At 48.3% G+C, this 22,039-nt stretch overlaps 1 protein-coding gene across 1 annotated transcript; it reads right to left on the reverse strand.

The window, feature by feature from the left end:
* Positions 1-16,561: 16,561 nt before the first annotated feature.
* On the reverse strand, positions 16,562-18,065 carry LOC125518941 (RTF2 RING-finger protein). Its single transcript, XM_048683824.2, has one exon. It carries the CDS (start codon positions 17,932-17,934, stop codon positions 16,903-16,905), a length of 1,032 nt encoding a protein of 343 aa, XP_048539781.2. The 5' UTR covers positions 17,935-18,065; the 3' UTR covers positions 16,562-16,902.
* Positions 18,066-22,039: the final 3,974 nt, after the last annotated feature.

Genomic DNA, 22,039 nt, shown 5'->3' on the forward strand with positions numbered 1-22,039 from the left:
ATCTTGCTAGAGGAGCGAGGTGGGATTAAAAACAGCCTGCCACAACCTCTTTACTACCGGTTCATGCCACGAACCGGTACTAAAGGGGCTGGCCCGGCCCCAGCCTCTTTAGTACCGGTTCGTGCATGAACCGGTACTAAAGGTTCGCCCTTAACCGGTACTAAAGATCTCCTCCCGCCTAACCGTTTGAACCGGCACTAATGGACACATTAGTGCCGGCTCCAATGCAAACCGGGAATAATGTGTCTCACATTTGACCCTTTTTCTACTAGTGAGCGGGTGATCAACAAAACTATGCATATCCGGCTACAATAATATACTTATCGGGCAAGTGACCAACAAAACTATGCATATCCAACTATTCAACAATAAAACTATGCATATTCGGCAAGTGACCAAGCATATCTGGCACGTGATCAACAAAACTATGCATATCCGACAAATGACCAAGAAAACTATATATATCCAGCCAATGATCTACAAAATTATGCATATCCGGCTATAATACTATACATATCCGGCTAGTGATAAAGAGCAATGACCTGAACTGGTGTAAGCCGACTACAGACTCGTAACAGAGATGCTGATGACACATCAAAGCCTGTTGAAAGAATAGAATCTTGCATCGTCTTTATCGAAAACGTGGCCTTGGTTGGATCTTCCAAGCAAGTTTCCATATTCGGGACTAAGGAAATTTTACCAAGCTTAGACCGGCAACAATTACAGCCTGATATCGAGAACACCGCTAAAACCTCCAGCAAAATGGTAAAAACACTTCAAAAATATTGCTACTAACTAAACGAATGTTAGAAAAGAGGGGTGCTACACTGATGGTTTTAACTAAAGAATAAAGAATGTATTCTGCGGAAACAAAGCTCTTAGCTATTGATGAATCTTTCTTTCTTAGGTAGGCGCCCTTTTATAGATTCCCCGGAGGTATACACATTTACACATTAGGGGTATTTTCTATGTAAATTGGGGTCTCAAAGGGCCGCTGGTTCTGAAAATACCAATGTCTTGGTTAATTATACCATCTATTAGGGTATTTTTCCTTGCACTGCAAAAGAAATCGATATTTTTTCCTACCCGAAAAATATTAATTGATATTTATTTATTTTTGACTGTCTACTGTGAGGCAACAGCCTCACGGTCCTTTATTAAAGAACTGAGAAGTCTTACAAACCAAAATAAAAAACTAAGCCAAGCTAAGAGAAAAAACTAGACTTACCTATTTACATGTTACATAATTACAGAAAAGCTATAAACAAACTCCTATGGCAGAGAGTTAATCCAGTTTAACAAAGTTGGTCATGTGCTTGGCTTGAATCTGTGTGAGAACAGTGTCACATCATGTATGAACCTTTCCTTCCATCCCCTAAAAGAAGGCCTCCCATGTCTGAAGATCCTTCCATTACGAATAAGCCAAATGTTCCAGGCAGCCAGAAAAGTAACCTCATGGAAAACAGGGTGTCCAAAGCTTCTTTTTGGCATGAAGGATACACTCTCTTGGGTTTAGACCAGCAACCCACTGGATCTGAAGATAATTCCATACCCTTGCACTGAAGGTACACTTAAAAAATAGGTGATCTCTGTCCTCCAGGGTTTTGAGTGGGGCATAAAGGGCAGTTATTCTCATCATTCTGTTGCCTCTTCTAACCAGCATATCTCTGGTATTTAATCTGTCATTAAGCATCAGCCATGCAAAGACCTTAATCTTCATGATACTCCTGCTTTCCCATATCCATTTACATGGCTCATCAACTGGCATGTGGGCATGCATTGTTGTGTAAAAACTCTTTGCAGAGTAATTACCTTTACCAGGTGACCATAACCAATTATCATTTGCAGTATTATTTCTGGGCAAGTTCTGGGACCCCTCAATGAGAGTGCAATTCTTCCATGGCCTCCATAGAGAGTGGTTATTGAAAAAAGTTGGTATAATCATGCTCATGCAGGAAATCATGGACAGAAATTGTCATCAATCACATACGAAAATATCCTTGGAAATCTGTCCTTGAGAGGGGTTGCAGCACCCAAGAAAGACCAAGCATCATGCCAGAATAGTGTTGTGTCTCCCAATTGACATTAACCATAGAGTGAAGTCCGAATATTTCACTCAGTTTAAGCACATCTCTCCACCAAAAAGATCCACAAAGGACTGTAGCATGAGGTACTATCCGTTCATAGTAAGAATTCCACATGAGATTCACCCATGGGATATCAACCTTGTTATAGAACTTAAAAAGATGTTTGGTGAGAAGAGCTATGTTTTGGATACTAAGGTTTATAATTCCCATGCCCCCATTTACTTTGGGCCTACACACTAGAGGCAATGGAGCCAATGGCTGTCTTGGAGTGTCAGAGTTTCCTCTCCATAAACATTGCCTCATAATTCTTTCCAATTGCTTGATTATACCATCAGGCAGACACAGGCTGCAAAGAAAGTATATTGGCATAGAAGAAAGTACTGACTGTACTAACTGAAGTCTGGCTCCCCGAGATAGAAGAGATGAACTAGCTGACAGTATTCTCTCAACTCTCTGTACAACTGGTACCAGGTCCTGTATCCTGGGCCTGGTTGTTCCAAGTGGCAACCCTAAATATGTAAAAGGTAGTGAGCCAACCTGACACCCAAAAACATCTGCTAGTCTCCTTGTTTCAGTGTTGTCCACATTAATGGGTATGATTGAAGATTTATGAAAATTAACTTTCAGTCCAGTGGATTCAGAAAAGGTTCTGAGCATATTCTTGAGGGCTAGGAGCTGGGGTTCCACAGCAGGAACCACAAGCAGGGTATCATCTGCATACTGCACTACAGGGAAGTCCTCATCATGTGATGGAATTGGCAGAGTTAACTCTCCCCTTCTTGACATATCATTGACAGCAGATTGCAAAAGATCAGCAACAATAACAAAAAACAAAGGTGATAGAGGATCACCCTAACCCCCTTCCTACAAAAAAATTGCTTGCCAGGGACTCCATTAAGGAGAATGGAAGACGATCCAGATCAGAGTAACTGCTTAATCCAACCAATCCATTTTTCATCAAATCCTTTGAATTTAAGCATCTGAAGGATCAACTCATGTTCCACAGTATCAAAATCTTTTGCAAAATCAAGCTTGAGAATGAAAATTGGCTTTTTAGATTGACGGCATTGATGAATGTATTCAAAACTCCAAGCAATACAATTCTGGATAGATCCGCATTTCAAGAACCCATATTGATTTTTGTGGATGCATCTCAGTATTACCTTCTGGAGTCTGTTTGCAAGAAACTTTGTTAGGAACTTCAAAAAAGAATTAGTCAGTGAAATCGGTCTGAAATCATTGGGCCCCTCAGGTGATAGCACTTTAGGAATCAAGGTGATCAAAAAACCATTGATACTTTCAAGACTAATTTTCAACCTTCCATATCAGATATCAATGAGTAGTAACCTAAACTGGGGTAAGCCGACCCTAGAGACTTGTAATAGAGCTGCTGATGACACATGAAAGCCTGTTGATAGAATAGAACCTTGCGAAAGTGCTCTTCTGAGCGCGATCGTAGGTGCTCGCGATATCCCTCCCGCTCGTGATCTTCGAGATTCCCATTCTGACGCATACAGGCCCACGTATTACTGCCGTATATCTATTAATGAACAGTTTTATTGGCCCACTTCTAGCAAACGGCCATTGGTACAGCGTCACGGACTGGGCCGCTAACTCGCTGATTCTGGACCGACGACGGCAGCTATCTCCAGTCGCCGCACGCCCCAGCCGTAGACTGCTCGCCGTCTTCAAGCTCGGGGCTCGGCAAGCTCACACAGCAGCTAATCATGCTTTTCCGGATCGTGTTCTCTGCACCGTTCATCCACCGCGCGGAGCGCCTGCATCTGCACTTCGTCCTGCGGGCCCATCTCTTATGTCTCCAGATGTGCGGTTGCATGGCATGTCTCCTGCAGGAAACTCGTCAAGATAAGCAAGGAGAAAAATCAGGAACAGAATTCATGGGTGGACTGAATCTTCTTACCTGCTCAAAGACAGCAGACACTCCAGAAGATGAAGTCAGCGCAACAACTTGTAGTCCTACAGGCTGGTTTACTGAACTTTCAGCTCAACTGAACCCTGCACGCGAGCTGTACAACTTAAATAGAAGTTCCTGCCAATTCATGCTACAACAGAGTTTACAGCGCAAGGGGAATCACCTCTGCGGATACTTCATCCAGCTTGCGAGTTGCATCTGATTTTGTAATGCCAGACGCCCATAGGGATAGCACGGTCAGAGCCATGGCAAGAACTGCCCTGTAGTATTCAGTCTTTTCTACCTAAATGAAAAGGAATGGATCGGTCAGATGGGGCACGCATGGTGGAGGAACGCTTATGTAATTGCTCCTCTGTTTTCCCTGCTCTTGTAGTGCAATTAGAAATGGATCGGCCGAGCACTGGGCGCGCGGCCTCACACAGGCATGCACTTGTCCAGCATTTAGCACAATTGCCCATCCAGCAGCCAAAGATAACCAGATTGTCTCAGTAAAAAATTCAGCCAACAGAAACCATGTTGGCAATGGGAAATGCACTTCACAGAAGCACCAAGACAGATCAACAACCATATGTACACCACTCTGTATACAAAGACAGACGATACGCCTGAAAACGACATACAAACACATACATTAGCAACACAAATCACTATCGTTGCACATCACATGTTGTTTAGCCGCAGATCACCTACTTTGCGGCAGTTGTTTCATTTGTGACCTTCAACGCCGCAGTTTTTGTGCCGCACTGGTTTACAAACTGGCTTGGGGATATCAGGTTGTCCTCTTGTGCCCCTGCTGGCAACATATCGTGCAGAAGCTTGTCCGTTTGCTGAGCCCCTCGTACGGCGCCTTCTCTTGGCTAGTTGTTGGGCGACCCATCTCTTTTGGCTTCTTTGGCGCCAACATCCAGCGAGCCTGTTCCCGGTCTCATTTGCCGAAGTAGCATCATCGGTCTGGTTTCCAATGGTTGCATCTCCACTTGCAAAAACTAATGGCCCTTGTTCTCGTAGCTTATTGACGAGATGGTCTTCCTTAGAGGTCTTGTACGCAGCAGTGGTAATGCTCCCTGTTACCAAGCGTATTCCAGCCATACCGTCCCTCGCGATCTGCAGACTGGAACCTACCTTGAATGGTAATTTATGTGATGCCCCGTGGGATACATACATGTGATAAAACGAGAAAGAAAAAGAAGATGTCAGACGGTAGCAACAAAACTAGGACTGCCGTTAAAAGATGGAAGTAGTTATGACTAGCCGTAGCAGATACAGAAAAACTAGATAGGACTAACCATATCAGATCCAAATCAAAAACAGAGAACTGACAGCAAAATTAGGCTGCAGTTTGAGAGCTGTTGGGGGGGGGGAGTTTAGTTGTGCTGTTAAGGTCGCCTTTTCGGACTGAAAAGAACAAAGAATTGTAGTAAGAGAAAAAATAATGTACTGAAAAAAGAATGAAGACTGAAAACTGAGACTTGGGTGCCGATCCTTATGGGTACTGAGTGAGAACTAGCATTTCTCTGTTTTTCTCAATCGGCACTGACACCTCATTCAATAATGTACTGAAGCAAGAAATACTCAAAAACTTTGTTTTTGGCCTATCCAGAAAAACAGAGTAGATTCGTAAAGGCTTGTCAAGAATAAATCCATCAAACAATAAAAATGAGCAACCAAAAACTGAATAGTTGTACATAAATTTCAGGTGGTTAGTGCCAGAGAAACATAGTGTGCACTATATACAGAAAAATTGTACCAAAATTTTAGGGTGATGGTTGACCTTAGCCTCACATTTTTAAAATGCACACGTACACGTCATGGTGGTAAGCTCTATTGTTATTGAGATGCTTACCAGCTTTGCCATCAGAATATAGAGGGCTTTTGGTTTTTGGTTGCTATAGACTGAAGAAACGACAAATAAAAGAACAATATGACTAAAAGAAGAACAATGAATTAAACTAAAGAAATCAACAACAACAACAACAACAACATCCTCGGCCGGGCCAAGCCCTCCGCCGCTGCGACGGCGCAGCCCGTCGCCGGAGGAGGTCGCGGGGCTCTGCTTCCGCTGCCTCGACCATCGCCACCGGGTCAGAGACTGCACCAACGACATCCGCTGTCGCCGATGCCTCGAATCTGGCCACGACTCTGTCTCCTGCGAGAACAAGCGCCGCGACGCCACCTGACGTGCCCGCGCCACCAACGCCGGCCCCTCTGCCGCGGATGCGGCCACGCGCCAGACCGCCCCCCCCCCCCCCACCGCGCCGGGCCGCGCCTACGCCGCCACCCCTGCCGCTGGTGACCGCCCTGGTCACGGCGCCCCCTCCTCGCGCGCCGGAGCCCGAGCCCGTGCGGGTGATCATGGCCCACTCCGTCGAGATGGAGGCGGAGGACGTCCTTAGCCGCGCCATGGTCGCCTCCATCACCGGCAACCGACCACGTGTGTCCGGCGCTGAGGTCTCCAATGTGCTCATCAACACGTTTGAGCTGGTCGACGGCGACTTCACCGTGCATGAGCACCATCCCGAGGACTTCTTAATCCTCTTCAGCTCCCATACCACCAAGCGCCGCCTCGACGGAGAGCACTTCATCAACTCACCGCGATTCTCGCTCTCCCTCAGGCCATGGAGCAAGCTAGCCCACACTGGCTCCGGCGACTTCGAGTACTGCGTCGAGCTGGAGCTCCGCGGCGTTCCGGCGCAGGCTTGGCACCTGTCCACCGCCGAGCACGTCCTGGGCACGAGCTGCTGGATAGAGCGCCTTCACCCCAAGACGCGCTCCAGGGCCAACCTTGCGACGTTCAAGCTGGCCGCGCGCACACACCACCCCGACAGCATCCGCCGCGCCGCCGTTCTGGAGATCGTCGAGCAGATCCCCGCGCGCCTGAGCTCCGACAAGCCCACCATCAGGACCCTCACCTACCCCATTGCCATTACTGTGGCCCGCGTTGAGCCAGCTAGTGCCCCAGTCCTCCGCGGCCAGCATGGAACAGGACAGGGTGGGGATGGTGCGCACGGCAGCGCCCACAACAACCGCAACCGCGCACCAGGACCCGGCCAAGGTAGAGCGCGCCGCCGGGGCCGCAAGCGCCGGCGTACGGACGCCGCGCCGCTCGGCCGCGCCGATGGCATGGGATGGACGGCGCGCTGTGGCGGGCACAAAACCGGCTCGGACGGGTGGACGGACTCGCCGTGTCGCATGCTTGGCCTGCTCCCGCCAGCGAGGGCGCGCCGCCGTCCGTACTGGGACAGGATCTTCGCATGGCATCGTGGCCTGGTCAGCAGGGGACCCACCCCCCTCGTCAACGTGCCAGAAAAGGAAGAGGCAGAGGATCGCAAAGGGGCGCTTTGCAGGCGGGCCCCGTGGATAAGACTGTCGGGGACGCAGTTGTCCCCGTGACCACAATGACCACGCCTGTTGGTAGCGCTGCTCTGGCTACTGCGGCCCCGGTTGCGGGCGTGGTGGCGGGCCAGGCACCAGCTGGCGACCCCCCGTTGGTTGCAAACTCACCAAAACCAGCGCGGGATTCGAATCCGGCTGGGAACGGCGTGCCCGCGGACGATCGCGTGGGGGCCACGTCTGGCTCGCCTGATCCCATGCATTGTCGGGATCTCGACGCCGTCAGCGCGGTTCCTGATACGCCGCCAACGCCTGTGGGCCATCCTGTGGCTCGGTCGGGCCAAAGCACCAACCCCTCCACGCCAGCGTCTGGGGAGACAGGCCCTGGTGACGGCGACCGCCTGCACACCGGGCGCCCCACGTGGAGGCACGCGCGCTGTCCCCGACAGCCTCGCAACCGCCCAATCCCGTGCCAACGACGCCCGCGTCACGGCTGGCCACGCCCCAAGCCCGGCCCACCACGCAGGAGGCCGTCGTGGGTCTCGCTGCCCCCATGCCGACAGAAGCCCAACATGGCTCCCCACGTCCGACGCCGGGGAGGTTCGCGTCGCCGCCAATCACGCTGCGTCGATCTCGCGCACGCCCCTGCATGCCGAAGACATGGACTCTAGGCGAGTTTCTCGCAGCCGCAACGAAGCACATTACCGCGGCTTTGCCAACCCCGGGGAAAAAACCGCGCCGCCCGCTGAACTTCTCGCCCAGACGTGGCCGATCGGCCACCATCGCCGTCTCGTCAGCCGCACCACCCACTGCTGAGCGCCGTGCGCAAGTTCAGCTCCTCCGCACGCTAGGGATTGTCGGGACCAACCAGAGGATCACCGCTGCTGAGATGAAGGCGTATGACGACATGTTCGCGGCACCAATCCCGCTCTCGGTGCTCATGGCCATCGCTGCCCTTGTAGACCGAGAACTACCCGCGGACTTCTCTACCGCGGCTGCTGCGACGGCCACCGCTCGGTTGGCCGGCTCGCCATAGGGCTATTGCGATGTCCACCCTCGTCGATCATGTGCACCCATGGATCACGACATCAAGATAGCTATATGGAATGTGTGCGGCCTTAACGCGCGTGCCCGGCGCTATGCCGTTAGATCGCTGCTTAACACCACCGGAGCCTCCATTGTATGCCTACAAGAAACTAAAGTGGCTTTGATGTGCTCGTCCGTTGTCCTCGATACCCTTGGTTCGGAGTTTGACGACTACACGTACCTCTCGGCGAATGGCACGAGGGGAGGTATCCTGCTCGCGTGGAAGAGTAGGGTCGTGTCGATCATTGACCCCCTGTTCACCGCGAACGCCGTCACGGCAAGAGTGGCCGCGGCCAGTGGCACGCCATGGTGGATGTCCGTCGTTTACGGCCCCCAAGAGGACGCGGAAAAGATCGCCTTCCTGCAGGAGATACGCGACATACGCGCGGACTGCCCCGGGCCGTGGATGCTTTGCAGTGACTTCAACTTGATCCTACACGACGAAGACAAAAATAACGGCAACCTGAACCGCCGCATGATGGGAAAATTCCGCCGCCTCATCAACGACCTCGCGCTCAAGGAGGTATATCTCAATGGAAGAAGATTCACGTGGTCCAACGAGCAAACTCCGCCCACCCTGGTGCACCTGGACCGCGTGTTTTGCACCGCGAACTGGGAGGACGCACATGGCGGCTGCCACTTGAGATGCCTCGCCTCCGTCGTGTCCGACCATTGCCCGCTCCTCCTTGATTGCGCACCCATGCATGCAGCACATCGGAGGTTCCATTTTGAGGATTTCTGGTTGCGGCTTGACGGATTCCACGACACGGTTGCCGCGGCTTGGGGATCGGTGCACGACCCGGACCCTTTCCGGCGTCTCATGCTGCGCCTCCAGAGCACGGCCCGCTCACTGACGAGTTGGAGCGCCAAGTCCAAAGGTTGCATTCGTGACAAGATGGTTTTTTCCCGCGAGCTCATATCGCGCTTCGACAAGGCCCAGGAAGACCGCGCGCTCTCCCCCCTCCCCCCCCCCCCCCCCCGGAAGATTGGCTGCGAAAACAGCTCAACTCATACTTGGGGCTGGCTTCTCTCGAGCGCACGATCGCGAGGCAACGGGCGCGGATCACCATGCTCAAAGACGGCGATGCTAACACAGCCTTCTTATACCGCCAATGTTCATTCCGCCGACAGAAGAACCACATATTCCGCCTTGTGGTCGACGGACATGTGATCACCGATCAGGAGGGAATGGCCCAAGCGGCCTTCACGTACTTTGATGAGCTCCTTGGCTCCTCCGTCACCCGCAACCACACACTGGATCTATCGCAGATCATCGAGCCCCATGACCTGACTGACCTCGAGGCACCATTCAGCCCGGAGGAGATTTGGGACGCCATCAAGCGCCTCCCGGCTCGCAAGGCGCCAGGGCCGGACGGATTTACCGCGGAATTCTTGCGGGCCTGCTGGAGCATCATCAAGCAAGACTTTTTCGACGTCTTCCAGCAGCTCTTTGAGCTGCGCGGTCGTGGATTCAGCAAGCTCAATCAGGCCCTCTTAACATTACTCCCAAAGCGGGCAGATGCGTGCCAACTACGCGACTATCGGCCAATATGCCTCATTCACCTTGTGGCGAAGATCTTCGCGAAGGTGCTTTCGCTCCGCCTAGCGCCCAGACTGGGAAACATGGTCAGCCACAACCAGAACGCTTTCATTCCGGGACGGAGCCTGCACGACAACTTTGTCCTCGTCCGGCAATCGATGAAGCTGCTGCACCAACTTGGGGCTCCGAGAGCGATGCTCAAGCTCGACCTAACGCGCGCCTTCGACTCCCTATCATGGCCCTTCCTTTTTGAGGCTCTTGGCCAATACAGATTCGGACCACGCTTCAGGGAGTGGCTCGCGATCTTGCTATCGTCTTCGAGCACCCGGATCATGATCAATGGTGAGCCGGGACCGCCAGTGTGGCATCGCTGCGGGCTGCGCCAGGGAGACCACGTTTCTCCGCAGCTCTTCGTGCTCGTCGTGGACATCCTTGGACGTCTAATCAGCCGCGCCCACGACGCCGGCATACTGCAGCGGCTGCACCCCCGACGAGACATTCCGGCCATATCCTTGTATGCCGACGACGTGATGCTATTCTGCCACGCCACGCAAGACGACGTGGAGGCCGTCCGCGCGATCCTGGCCGCATTCAGTGAAGCTAGCGGCCTCCAAGTCAACTATGCCAAAAGCTCCGCCACCGTTTTCAATGGCGACCCCGAGGCGGATGCAGCAATTGATCAGGTGGGATGCGCGCAAGCGGAGCTACCCATTACTTATCTTGGCATCCCTCTCACGCTACGCCGCCCCTCAGCTGCCCAACTACAACCCCTCGTCGACTCGGTGGCCGCTCGGCTCCCCACATGGAAAGCATGGCTCATGAACAAAACCGAGCGGCTGGCTTTGGTCAAATCGGTGCTCGCCGCGATCCCGATACATCAGCTGCTCGCATTCGCGCCACCCAAGAAGACCTTGAGACAGCTCGAAAAGATCCAGCGCGGCTTCTTGTGGGCTAGGCGCGCTACTGCTAATGGCGGACACTGCCACGTCAACTGGCGACGTGTGTGCCGCCCGCTCGAGTACGGCGGGCTCGGGGTCCAGGACCTGGAGCGTGCCGGTCTAGCGCTGCGCCTGCGCTGGATGTGGTTCTCCCACACGGACGACGACCGCGCATGGCGAGGCCTCGACCTCCAGTTTTCCCGCAAGGAGCGCGCGTTGTTCTTCGCATCGACGACCATGGAGCTTGGCGATGGACAGACGGCATTGTTCTGGGATGACCAATGGCTCAACGGCCAGTCCGTGCGGGAGCTCGCGCCGGCACTCTACCAATGCATTCCCAAACGGCGACGCAAGTTGACAACGGTGGCCGCAGGCCTAGCGGGCAATGCTTGGGCTCGCGACATTCAAGGAGTGATAGGGATCCACGAGATTGGCCAATATCTCAGACTGTGGCAGGCCGTGCAGCAGATCAGCCTATCAAACCGGCCCGACCGAATGCTCTGGAGATGGACGGCTAGCGGCAACTACACGGCACGGTCATGCTACGGCGCAACCTTCCATGGATCCATGAAATGCCCCTCCTGGAAGCTTACCTGGAAGAGCTAGGCACCGCACCGTGTACATTTCTTTCACTGGTTGGCTAGCCAGGACCGGTGCTGGACGGAAGAGACTAGCCCGTCGCGGCCTACAGCACCATCCACGATGCCTCCTCTGTGATCAGGCCCCAGAGTCAATGTGGCACCTGCTCCTGGAATGCCCGTTTACGCAGCAGGTCTGGCACGACGTGCTGGCTTGGGCGAGGATACCTTCTCAACCGCCAAGCAATGAGCCCACCCTCACGGACTGGTGGCAACGAATGAAAGGGCAGACCCCACATGCGCTACGGAAAGGCCTGCAATCTATCGCCATGCTCGTCCCTTGGATGATTTGGAAACAACGCAACGAGTGCGTCTTCAACAATGCGCGCCCCTCGGTTACCGCACTCGTAGATAGAATTAAGGCCGAAGCCAAATGTTGGGCACAAGCTGGCGCTTTGGGTCTCAGGGTAGTCCTCCCCACCAACTGGGATGTCCACTGATAGGTTGCCAATCCATGTAGCCACCACCTCCTAGGAGGATTGTATCTTCTCATCTTTTCAATGAAATGAAACGCAAAGAGTCCTTTGCGTTTTCTCGAAAAAAATGGTAAGAACACTTCAAAAATATTGCTACTAACTAAAGAAAAGAGGGGTGCCACACTGATGGTTTTAACTAAAGAATAAAGAACATATTCTGCGGAAACAAAGCTCTTAGCTATTGATGAATATTTCTTTCTTAGGTAGGCGCCCTTTTATAGATTACCCGGAGGTATACACATTTACACATTAGGGGTATTTTCAATATAAATTGGGGTCTCAAATGGCCGCCGGTTCTGAAAAAACTAATGTCTTGGTTATTATACCATGTATTGGGTTTTTTTTCCTTGCACTGCAAAAGAAATCAATAATATTTCCTGCCACAAAAATATTAATTGATGTTCACCCTTCCATATCAGATATCAATGAGTAGTAACCTGAACTGGGGTAAGCCGACGCTAGAGACTTGTAATAGAGCTGGTGATGACACATCAAAGTCTGTTGATAGAATAGATCCTTGCATCTTCTTTATAAAAAATATGGCCTTGGTTGGATCTTCCAAGCAAGTTTCCACATTCGAGACTATGCAAGGAAAATTTGCCAAGCTGAGATTGGCAACAATTACAGCCTAATATCGAGAACACTGCTAAAACCTCCAGCAAAATGGTAAAAACACTTTAGAAATACTGCTACTAACTAAAGAATAAAAAGAAGTAATCTGAACTAGGGTAAGCCAACACCATAGACTACTAAAAGAGTTGCTGATGACACATCAAAGCATGTTGATAGAACAGAATCTTGCTTTTTTTTATCGAAAGTGTGGCCTTGGTTGGATCCTCCGAGCATGTTTCCATATTCGAGACCAAGGAAATTTTACGTTGCTCAGACTGGCAATAATTACAGCCTAATATCGAGAAAACCACTAAAACCTCCAGCAAAATGGTAGAAACACTTTTAAAATACTGCTACTAACTAAACAAATGTTAAAAGCGGGGGTGCCACAATGATGGTTTTAACTAAAGAATAAAGAGCAGTGACCTGAACTGGGGTAAGCCGACGCTAGAGACTTGTAATAGAGCTGCTGATGACACATCAAAGCCTGTTGATAGAATAGAATCGTGCGTCTTCTTTATCAAAAATGTGGCCTTGGTTGGATCCTCCGAGCAAGTTTCAATATTAGGACTAAGCAAGGAAAATTTACCAAGCTCAGGCTGGCAACAATTACAGCCTAATATCATGAACACCGCAAAAACCTCCAGTAAAATGGTAGAAACACTTCAAAAATACTGCTACTAACTAAAAGAATGTTAAAAAGGAGGAGTGCCACAGTGATGGTATTAACTAAGGAGTAAGGAGCAGTAAGAACATGATGTTTAGTACAATTACCTTTAAATAGACCGAACAATGTAAAATCTTTGGTCTTCAACCCATGGCCTTCATGCCCATTGATGCTGCAACATTACGATCAGGGACAAGTCAATATAAAGAGTGTAAGAAATCCTCCGAAAAGTTAAGACGGAAACAGATGTGATTACATAAGTACCATGCATTCCTATTTTGTAGTTATCAGAACATCAGTGTTGATGCTTATCATCTCGTAAGGTGCCAAAGGACATCAAATTTTATTCTTGACTGCTTCTTTTCATCATTAGAAGCTGAGATCAAAAATACATTTCCTGGCAACCAAAAGAAGAGAAGTAGTGACAGCTTAGATCTGCTAGGGATATATACGTGATCAATTTCGAATATTCTAACCAACATTCTATGAGGTGTCCAAGTTGCAAATTCACACTCCCAAACTTTGCAAGGCTGAGAGAGGGGTAACTACCAAGCATCACCCTATGCTGATCAAAGAACAGAAGCATATGCTATTCGTACAGTAGGTTTGCAACGAGCAGAAGTTATGGTAAAGGGCGCTGGTAGTGGAAGAGATGCCACATTACGAGCCATTGCTAAAAGTGGTGTGGGATTAAGTTGTATACGTGATGTAACACCTATGCCACATAATGGATGTCAACCACCTAAAAAAAGAAGAATTAACCCACTTTCAACTTTCAGGATAAATAAACAATTCAATGATAAAACAATAATACTACTCTATTATGGTTTGAGAAGAGGCAGCAGGATTCAGTCAAACACTACAGTGGAAGTCTGTTGAATCAGATGTGGACTTCCAATTTTGTTGCATATTTATGTCTACATTTGTTCCAATCTAGCGTATACTAATAATAGCTCTAATATAGTCCCATCTTGTCACCAAGGATGACACTTTTACTGATATAAAATCTATAGCGTCAGAAGTTAACAAAAAAGCAAATTCAAAGAACGACCCTGGAGACATACCACATGAAACCTACAGTCAACTAAAACAAAAATTCATGATCGACACCCTTGCTCTTCTCAGTAGACTTGCTCCTGGACTAAATCTTGATGAAGAATTCAATCTGAGATTGGAACACCAAGATATCAGACTTATTTCTCCCATGTACATCCATCATATGGAAGCCCATTCCATTTTCCCTTTGACCTGTAGAGTTTATTCTGTTCATGTCAAACATCAGTCAACCTTTGCTAACTGAAAATCCATCGATATACAGGATGAAGACAAGTGCCACACTCAGATGACCAAGACCACTTAAAATTGAATGATTATTATAGAAGGAAAAAACAATTATGGTGATAATTTGATCAGAAGATTGGATGACTTGCACCAAGTGTTGAGGTATCAAAATTTATCGAAATTGCAGAATGGCGTGTTTATTCATTGATAAGATATGGTTCTACGGTACTTCTTGATGCAAATGAATTCAATGCAAAGCACTGATGTAAGCCATCTAGAAATGTTAGGTGGATGAAATGGGTGACAATATTAGACATCAACATTTGAGTCATTCGTAACCAGATTGCATCCTAACAGATCAGATGATGCAGTGGAAGAGCATGACTAAGAAGAAAGGGATACAGAAGCTGCCACAAAGACAATCAAACTGGAAATAAGAATATATCAGTCAGTACTTCACTCACAACTGGACACCTATAGTCCTCGACTCTGAATGGGAACATGTTATGAGTTGTCCAAATCTGATGTGTTTTGCTCTGAATTATGGATATTCGACATGAATGTGTTCATCAGTCCTACTCCTGGACAACTTGGGTTATGCAAACATGTTTCCAGTGCAGTAGTATAGTATTTGTAGCAAGTACACTCAACGACATTATATGACTAGCTGTTGACTAATGACTAGTCACAAAGAGTCGTTTAGTCGGTACCCCAGCAACTGGAATATATTTAAACGGATTAGCCGCGACGAGTCATCTAGTCGGTACCCCAGCAACTGGAATATATTTAAACCCGTAAACACTGATTTCTGTTCTCTATGCCACTTCACAAAAGCCATTAATCCAACAATAAGGTTCCAAAAAAGATATAGCAGCTATCACAGAAGCTATTCCTAGTGACGTTTCAATATTAAAAAAAAAACATAAGAGATAAGACAAGTATGGAATAAGAAAAAGAAATTAATGTGTCCAACTCCAAATAGTCTGAGGGAGGTACCGCATGTTAACGCAAAATAAATCTGGATGTCTTCTTGATAGGAGCTTGTTTCACCATTCCTTCTAAATTTGAACAGAATTAGACAGCTGAGGTGTCAAATTCCTGTGCGCCCAAATCAACTCTAGTCTTGATTCCTAAGTAAGTTTATGGCATCCTATGAATCTTTGCAGAATCTTATTCAGCAGCATGCATACAGGGCAGAAGTAGAATGATTATGGCTATTTTGGATCTTTTTATAAAATACACAATTAGCAAATATGTACATCCAGCAAAAGCTAAATACGTATGTACATTACAACACATATAGTATAGCCCAAATGCCAAAGGTATAACGAGAAATATAACATGTGTACATTGTAAACAAGTAATGGAAATAAAAGCCCAAAGGAGAAGGTGTGAAAGAAAATAGGCAAAGTTTCACCATGTCCAAGGTTAGCTTGACAGCATATCTATAGAAGCAGGCAAAGAGCAACTACAGCATACTGCCAGTGTCATGCTAATATTAATGTGACCGCCAAATGTTCTACCACTCACTGTCATTTCGCGAATTCCGTACTTCATGGACAACTAAACATCGAAACAAGCGCAATGCGCATTTATCTGTTCAGTAAAGTGGCACAGTCGAGATTACTACATTGAAAACCATAGAAACCATTTGATCTATCTTGAGAGTCCACTTGCGCATGCATATAAATCACAGCCTTATTCAAACAGGTTGTATGTAGGATTGCATAGCCAAGATACAGTGGAAGTTGCAACAATGAACACTAGGAACCCTTTGATTTAACTTGGGAGTCCCCTTAGGTATGCACGTAAATTAGTACCCCCTCCGTTTCAAATTACCTCATATATTCGATCTTGTTAGGATAAACCTTTGACCAGCAATTAAAGAAGTACTTTGAAATATGAACGTAATGGCAAGTGAATGAATTACAGCATTACTCAGACAAACTGCTAGAGAAGACTGGACCCAATGATAAGCGCCAACTGTTTCAACCATTACATATTTCACAAAGCATTTATAAGAACATATTGCTTCTCTTTGAATGAAAACTAGAGCATTACTCAGACAAATTGCTAGAAGACTGGACTCAATGATATGTGTTACAGCTATTACATATTTCACAAATCATTTATAAAAACATATTGCTTCTCTGCGAGTGAAAACTAGAAAGCTCCACACAGCAATCAAGCATAGATAACACCAACAGCTAAAACAAAAATACCAGAACTTATGGGCGAGCCATGGTATGAAGCTAATCGCTGAATCAGTACACGAGGTTCACCTCCATGCCATTGGAATCTCCCCAACATCGATTTAATTCCTTCCCAGGGGGAGTGACCGGCATGAGTATGTCTCCCTGAAATCAGACTTATTGGAAGAAGTGAAAATTGACGCATACACTTTCTTGTTTGCATGAGCCGGTGCATGATCTGCAGCCTTAAACCGCTTTGCTGGGGCAGCCTCCCCTTTCTTCCCATTCTCCAACTTCTCAGCATCTGCAACCGCAGCAACAGCATGCTTACTCCCACTGAGCCCATTCGCCAGCTTCTTATCCTTCTTCTCCTTGAGCTTCCCTCTCTCCTCCTCCATCCTCTGCCTCAACACTTCCACCTCCTCCTCGGTCCCACTGATGGGCATCTTGTCCGCCTCATCGAACTCCTTATGGCAGACCAAACACGAGGACGACTTCACCTCCTTGAGAGCCTTCACGCTCAGAACGTGGCCGCATCCACGGAGCGCGAGGAACTGGGACTTGCCGTTGAACTCGAACCCAGTGACTGGGCACTGGAAACGGACCTCCTGGTCCGCCGCGTTGGGCTTGGGGTGCAGGTGGATGGGGATCATGTCCTTGAGCCCACGGATGTGCGAGAGCGCCTTGGGCAGGCGCTTGTGGATGAGCGCCTCGACGAGGGCCTCCTTGTTGAACAGGTTGCCGAGGCGATCCACGACGGCGGGCGCGGCAAGGGGCTCCCCCGAGAGCGCGCAGCAGGTGAAGCGGGAGAGGCGGGCCTCGTTGGGGTCGGCCTTGTCGGGCTTCTTCGCGAGGTACATGGAGAGGTAGCAGTCGCGGGACTCGGCGCAGGTGGACCCGCCATCGCCGCCCCCGCCGCGGAGCGCGCGGAGGCGGAGCTGGAGCGAGCCGGACGGCGCGAGGGAGGCGACGGGCGCGGAGAGCGCGAGCGGGCGGCCGTCGGTGGTGAGGTAGAAGGAGGAGGAGGGGAGGGGGAGGAAGCTGAGGAGGTCGGAGACGGGGAGGTGGGACGCGACGGTGAGGTACCGCGGCGGGAGGGACAGGTCGTCGAGGCGGAGGACCACGGCCCGGGTCGCGCCGGTGGCGGGCGCCATGGCTGGTGTGGGGCTAGGGTTAGGGTTTCGACGATGGTGCGCCGTATTCGGGAGCGGGGGAGGGGAAGCTAACGGAGACGATGGGGGATCGGGATGGTTCGGTGCGGGGCGGTGTGGCTGGCTCCTATGGGAAAGCTGGACGCGGAGGGGAATCGAGAGACGTCAACTCTGACGTCTGTACGCGGAGTGGGCTCGGTTGGGTTGGGAGTTTTGGACTGAGCTCGACTCGGACGGCTCAGTTGAGTCTGGGTTGGGCCAGCCCATTAGTTTTGGACTGAGCTCGACTCGGACGGCTCGGTTGAGTCTGGGTTGAGCTCGACTCGGATGGCTGCTAGAGCGAGGATCCTATACCGCCGCGGATCTCGCTTATAGCGAGACCTAGGGAAGCCTCGCGGCCGAGCGAGATGGACCGGCCTAGGTGCATTTAAGGCCACAGTCTCGTTTCATGACTGGAATCAAAGGGTGCTGAAGAAACCAAAGAAGAGGCTTCGGAAAGCCCAAAGAGATCTTGAGGAAGTTATGACGGGCCCAATGAATGAGGCCAGTGAGGAGAAGAGGAAGGAGATCTCAGAGCTTATTGAATTCCTGCTTGAGCTAGAAGAGATCCATTACATGCAGCGATCAAGAGCGGGATGGCTGAAACATGAAGACCGCAACACGCGGTTTTTCCAAGCCTATGCAAGTGCTAGGCGTAAAAAGAATATGATTAAAAAGCTGAAGGACGAGAATGGAAATACTCTGGAAGGTATGGATACCCTAAAACCACATATAAAAGGATACTTTAGTAACTTGTTTACTTCCGAGATTAACCTTGTAGACCCGGCTGTTATAAATAAAGTGCAAACTAAAGTGACAGATCAAATGAACGATATGTTGATGGCCCTTATACTGCTGACGATGTGTGAAAAGCTGTGTTCAGTATTGGTGATCTTAAAGCCCCTGGGCCGGATGGCCTTTCATGCTATTTTCTTTAAAAAATATTGGGGTATACTAGGAGATGATATAACCCAAGAAGTTTTGTTTGCTATTAATAGAAGGTAGATTCCAGAGGAATGGAATGACACATCTATTGTGCTGATACCCAAAGTTGATTCTCCTAATCTAATCACACAATATAGGCCGATAAGCTTGTGCAATGTGTTGTATAAAATTATTTCTAAGATGTTGGCTGTTAGACTAAAGGGGATCCTGCCTGAGATCATATCACCTTCCCAGAGTGCGTTTGTTCCTGGGAGACTTATCACAGATAATGTGTTGATTGCCTATGAATGTGTTCACAAGATCAAGAATAAGAGGGCAGGGGCGGCTGGTCTGTGTGCAGTCAAGCTTGACATGCATAAGGCCTATGACCGAGTGGAATGGATTTTCCTCAGGAGAATGATGGAGAAACTGGGGTTTAACACACAGTGGATAGACATGATCATGGCGTGTGTCTCTTCGGTAAGATACAAGGTGAGGATAAATTCTCAAGAAACTGGAATTTTTGTACCTTCAAGGGGGATTAGACAAGGGGATCCCCTTTCTCCCTATTTGTTCCTTCTATGTGCAGAAGGATTATCCAGCATGTTGCAGTATGAAGAAGAAGTTGGTGGCATGGATGGGATTAGTGTGTGTAGAAATGCACCATCGGTATCACACCTTTTATTTGCTGATGATTCACTAATACTCATGAGAGCAGATGTGTTAAATGCAACTTCCTTACAGCAAATCCTGGATGCCTATTGTGCAAGCTCTGGACAGATGGTGAGCTTGGCTAAATCAAGCATATATTTCAGTCCTAATACTAGTGAGGTAACAAAAGCAGAAATTGGTCAAATACTTCATATTGATATAGAAGCTTTGTCAGACAAATACCTGGGTCTTCCAGCTATTGTGGGGGCAGATAAGAGTGATTGTTTTAAGCACTTTGTTGAAAGGATAAGGAAAAGAATATTAGGGTGGATGGAAAAGCAACTTTCTGTTGGGGGCAAAGAGATACTACTGAAAGCTGTTGCACAAGCTATTCCAGTATTTGCTATGTCAGTCTTCTGTATTCCAAAAGGGATTTGCAAAGAGATTACAGACATCATAGCTCAGTTTTGATGGGGGGACGATGAGGATCATAAGAGGATGCATTGGATGGCATGGTGGAAGTTTTGCATCCCCAAAGTGAAGGTGGAATGGGCTTTCGAGATCTATACTCGTTCAATTTAGCAATGCTTGCAAAACAGTGCTGGAGGATTGTAACAGAACCAGAATCTCTGGTGGCCCGTGTGTTGAAAGCTAAGTACTTTCCTAATGGGAGTATCCTAGAAGCTATCCTGAAAAATGGTTCTTCCTTTACTTGGCAAAGCATAATGAAAGGCTTAGAAACTTTCAAAAGAGGATATATCTGGAGAATTGGCATGGGAGAACATGTGAATATCTGGAACGATCCATGGATACCCAGTAGCGCAGACAGGAAAGTGATCACTCCCCGTAACCAAACACTTCTGACAAGAGTTTGTGACTTGATGGATCCGCTGATTGGTACGTGGGATGAGGAGTTACTAAGAGATGTTTTTTGGGCAGTGGATGTGCGTAGGATTATGCAAATCCCAATATACCCGTTAGCCTTCGACGACTTCATTGCTTGGCAACCTAACAGGACAGGGATCTTTACTGTAAAAACGGCCTACCATCTTCAGTGGAGTCATACTTATAGGGCACATGCAAACAGGATAGAGAACCCGACTGGATCTGCACCCGTGGATATCTGGAATACCCTTTGGAAACTTCAGGTGCCACGTAAAGTTCAAATATTTGGTTGGCGAATATTGCGTGGAATCATCCCTCTAAAATCAATCCTAATGAACCGGCATGTAGGGTCGGATGGGGCCTGTCCGATTTGTCATCAGGGAGCGGAGGATCTGAAACATCTTCTATTTTTGTGCACTAATGCAACGGAGCTTTGGAGGCGACTAGGTATGGTGGATATCATCGAACACTCAGCTGTGGTTGATCGGTCGGGGTCTGTTATTGTAGAACACATCCTATCCCTACCGGAGAAGCAACTATCCATACATCCTAGTGTCGAAGTTAAGCAAGGTCTGATGGTAGGGGCATGGTATCTATGGTGGATAAGGAGGCAGATCACTCATAATGAACAAGTTCCCCCGACATGGAGATGGCCGCTCTCGGTCCTCTCTATAATTCGTAATTTTGCAACAATACATGCAGGTCCATTGAGTGTGTCTGAAGCAACTTGGACAAAACCGATCCCAGGCTCTATTAAAATGAATGTCGATGCGGCTTTCTTTTCAGATGAAGGTGTGGGTGCTACCTCGGTGGTCCTACGAGATGGAAGGGGAAGCTTTATTGCGGCCCATGCAAGTTTCTTCCGGTGGCAGTGGATGCGATTACATCAGAAGCCATGGCAATGAGGGACGGATTGGTATTTGCTAATTCTCTGGGATTTAGCTGTCTGGAGGCAGAATCTGATTCTCTACAAGTTATCAACTTCTGTACGGGTCAAACAAGATGGTGGGATGAAGTGGCAGCGCTCTTTGCAGAATGTGTGGATTTAGGTACATCGATTGGGAAGGTCATCTACAAGCATTGTTTACGTTCATGTAATCGTGCAGCTCATGTGCTAGCAAATTTCAGTTTTTGTAATAAGCTTTCTTCTGTTTGGTTGCATGAGCCCCCTGATTTTTTGGTTAGGGAGCTCGTGGACAATGTAAACATTATTCATAATCAATAAAGCTAGCCATGATGGCCTTTCCTCAAAAATAAAAATAAAAAAGGCCACAGTCTCATTATTTTCGTTTTTCGCTTTCCTCGTTTTTAATTTTGTTTATACTTCCTAATAATCTATATAAAATATATTAAAAGTACTTTACATAAAATATTTTTAAAAATGTTAACCAACGTTTGAGAAAATGTTAGATATGTATAGAAAAATATATTTCTCACCTACACAAAAAATATACAATGTGTATGAAAAAATTGATCATGTATTTAAAAAATGTTAATCAACCATTTGAAAAATGATAATCAAGCATTTGAAAAATGATAATCGAGCATTTGAAAAATGATGAATGTGTATACAAAAAGTATTGACCATGTATTCAACATATGGTAATCT

The sequence above is a fragment of the Triticum urartu genome, chromosome 7A, assembly GCF_056163025.1.
Source record: "Triticum urartu cultivar PI428250 chromosome 7A, HENAU_Tu73, whole genome shotgun sequence".
Taxonomy (NCBI): domain Eukaryota; kingdom Viridiplantae; phylum Streptophyta; class Magnoliopsida; order Poales; family Poaceae; genus Triticum; species Triticum urartu.

Bases quoted from the DNA above. Each gene is read 5' to 3' on its own strand.
- LOC125518941 (XM_048683824.2), bottom strand. From the start codon at position 17,934: ATGGCGCCCGCCACCGGCGCGACCCGGGCCGTGGTCCTCCGCCTCGAC.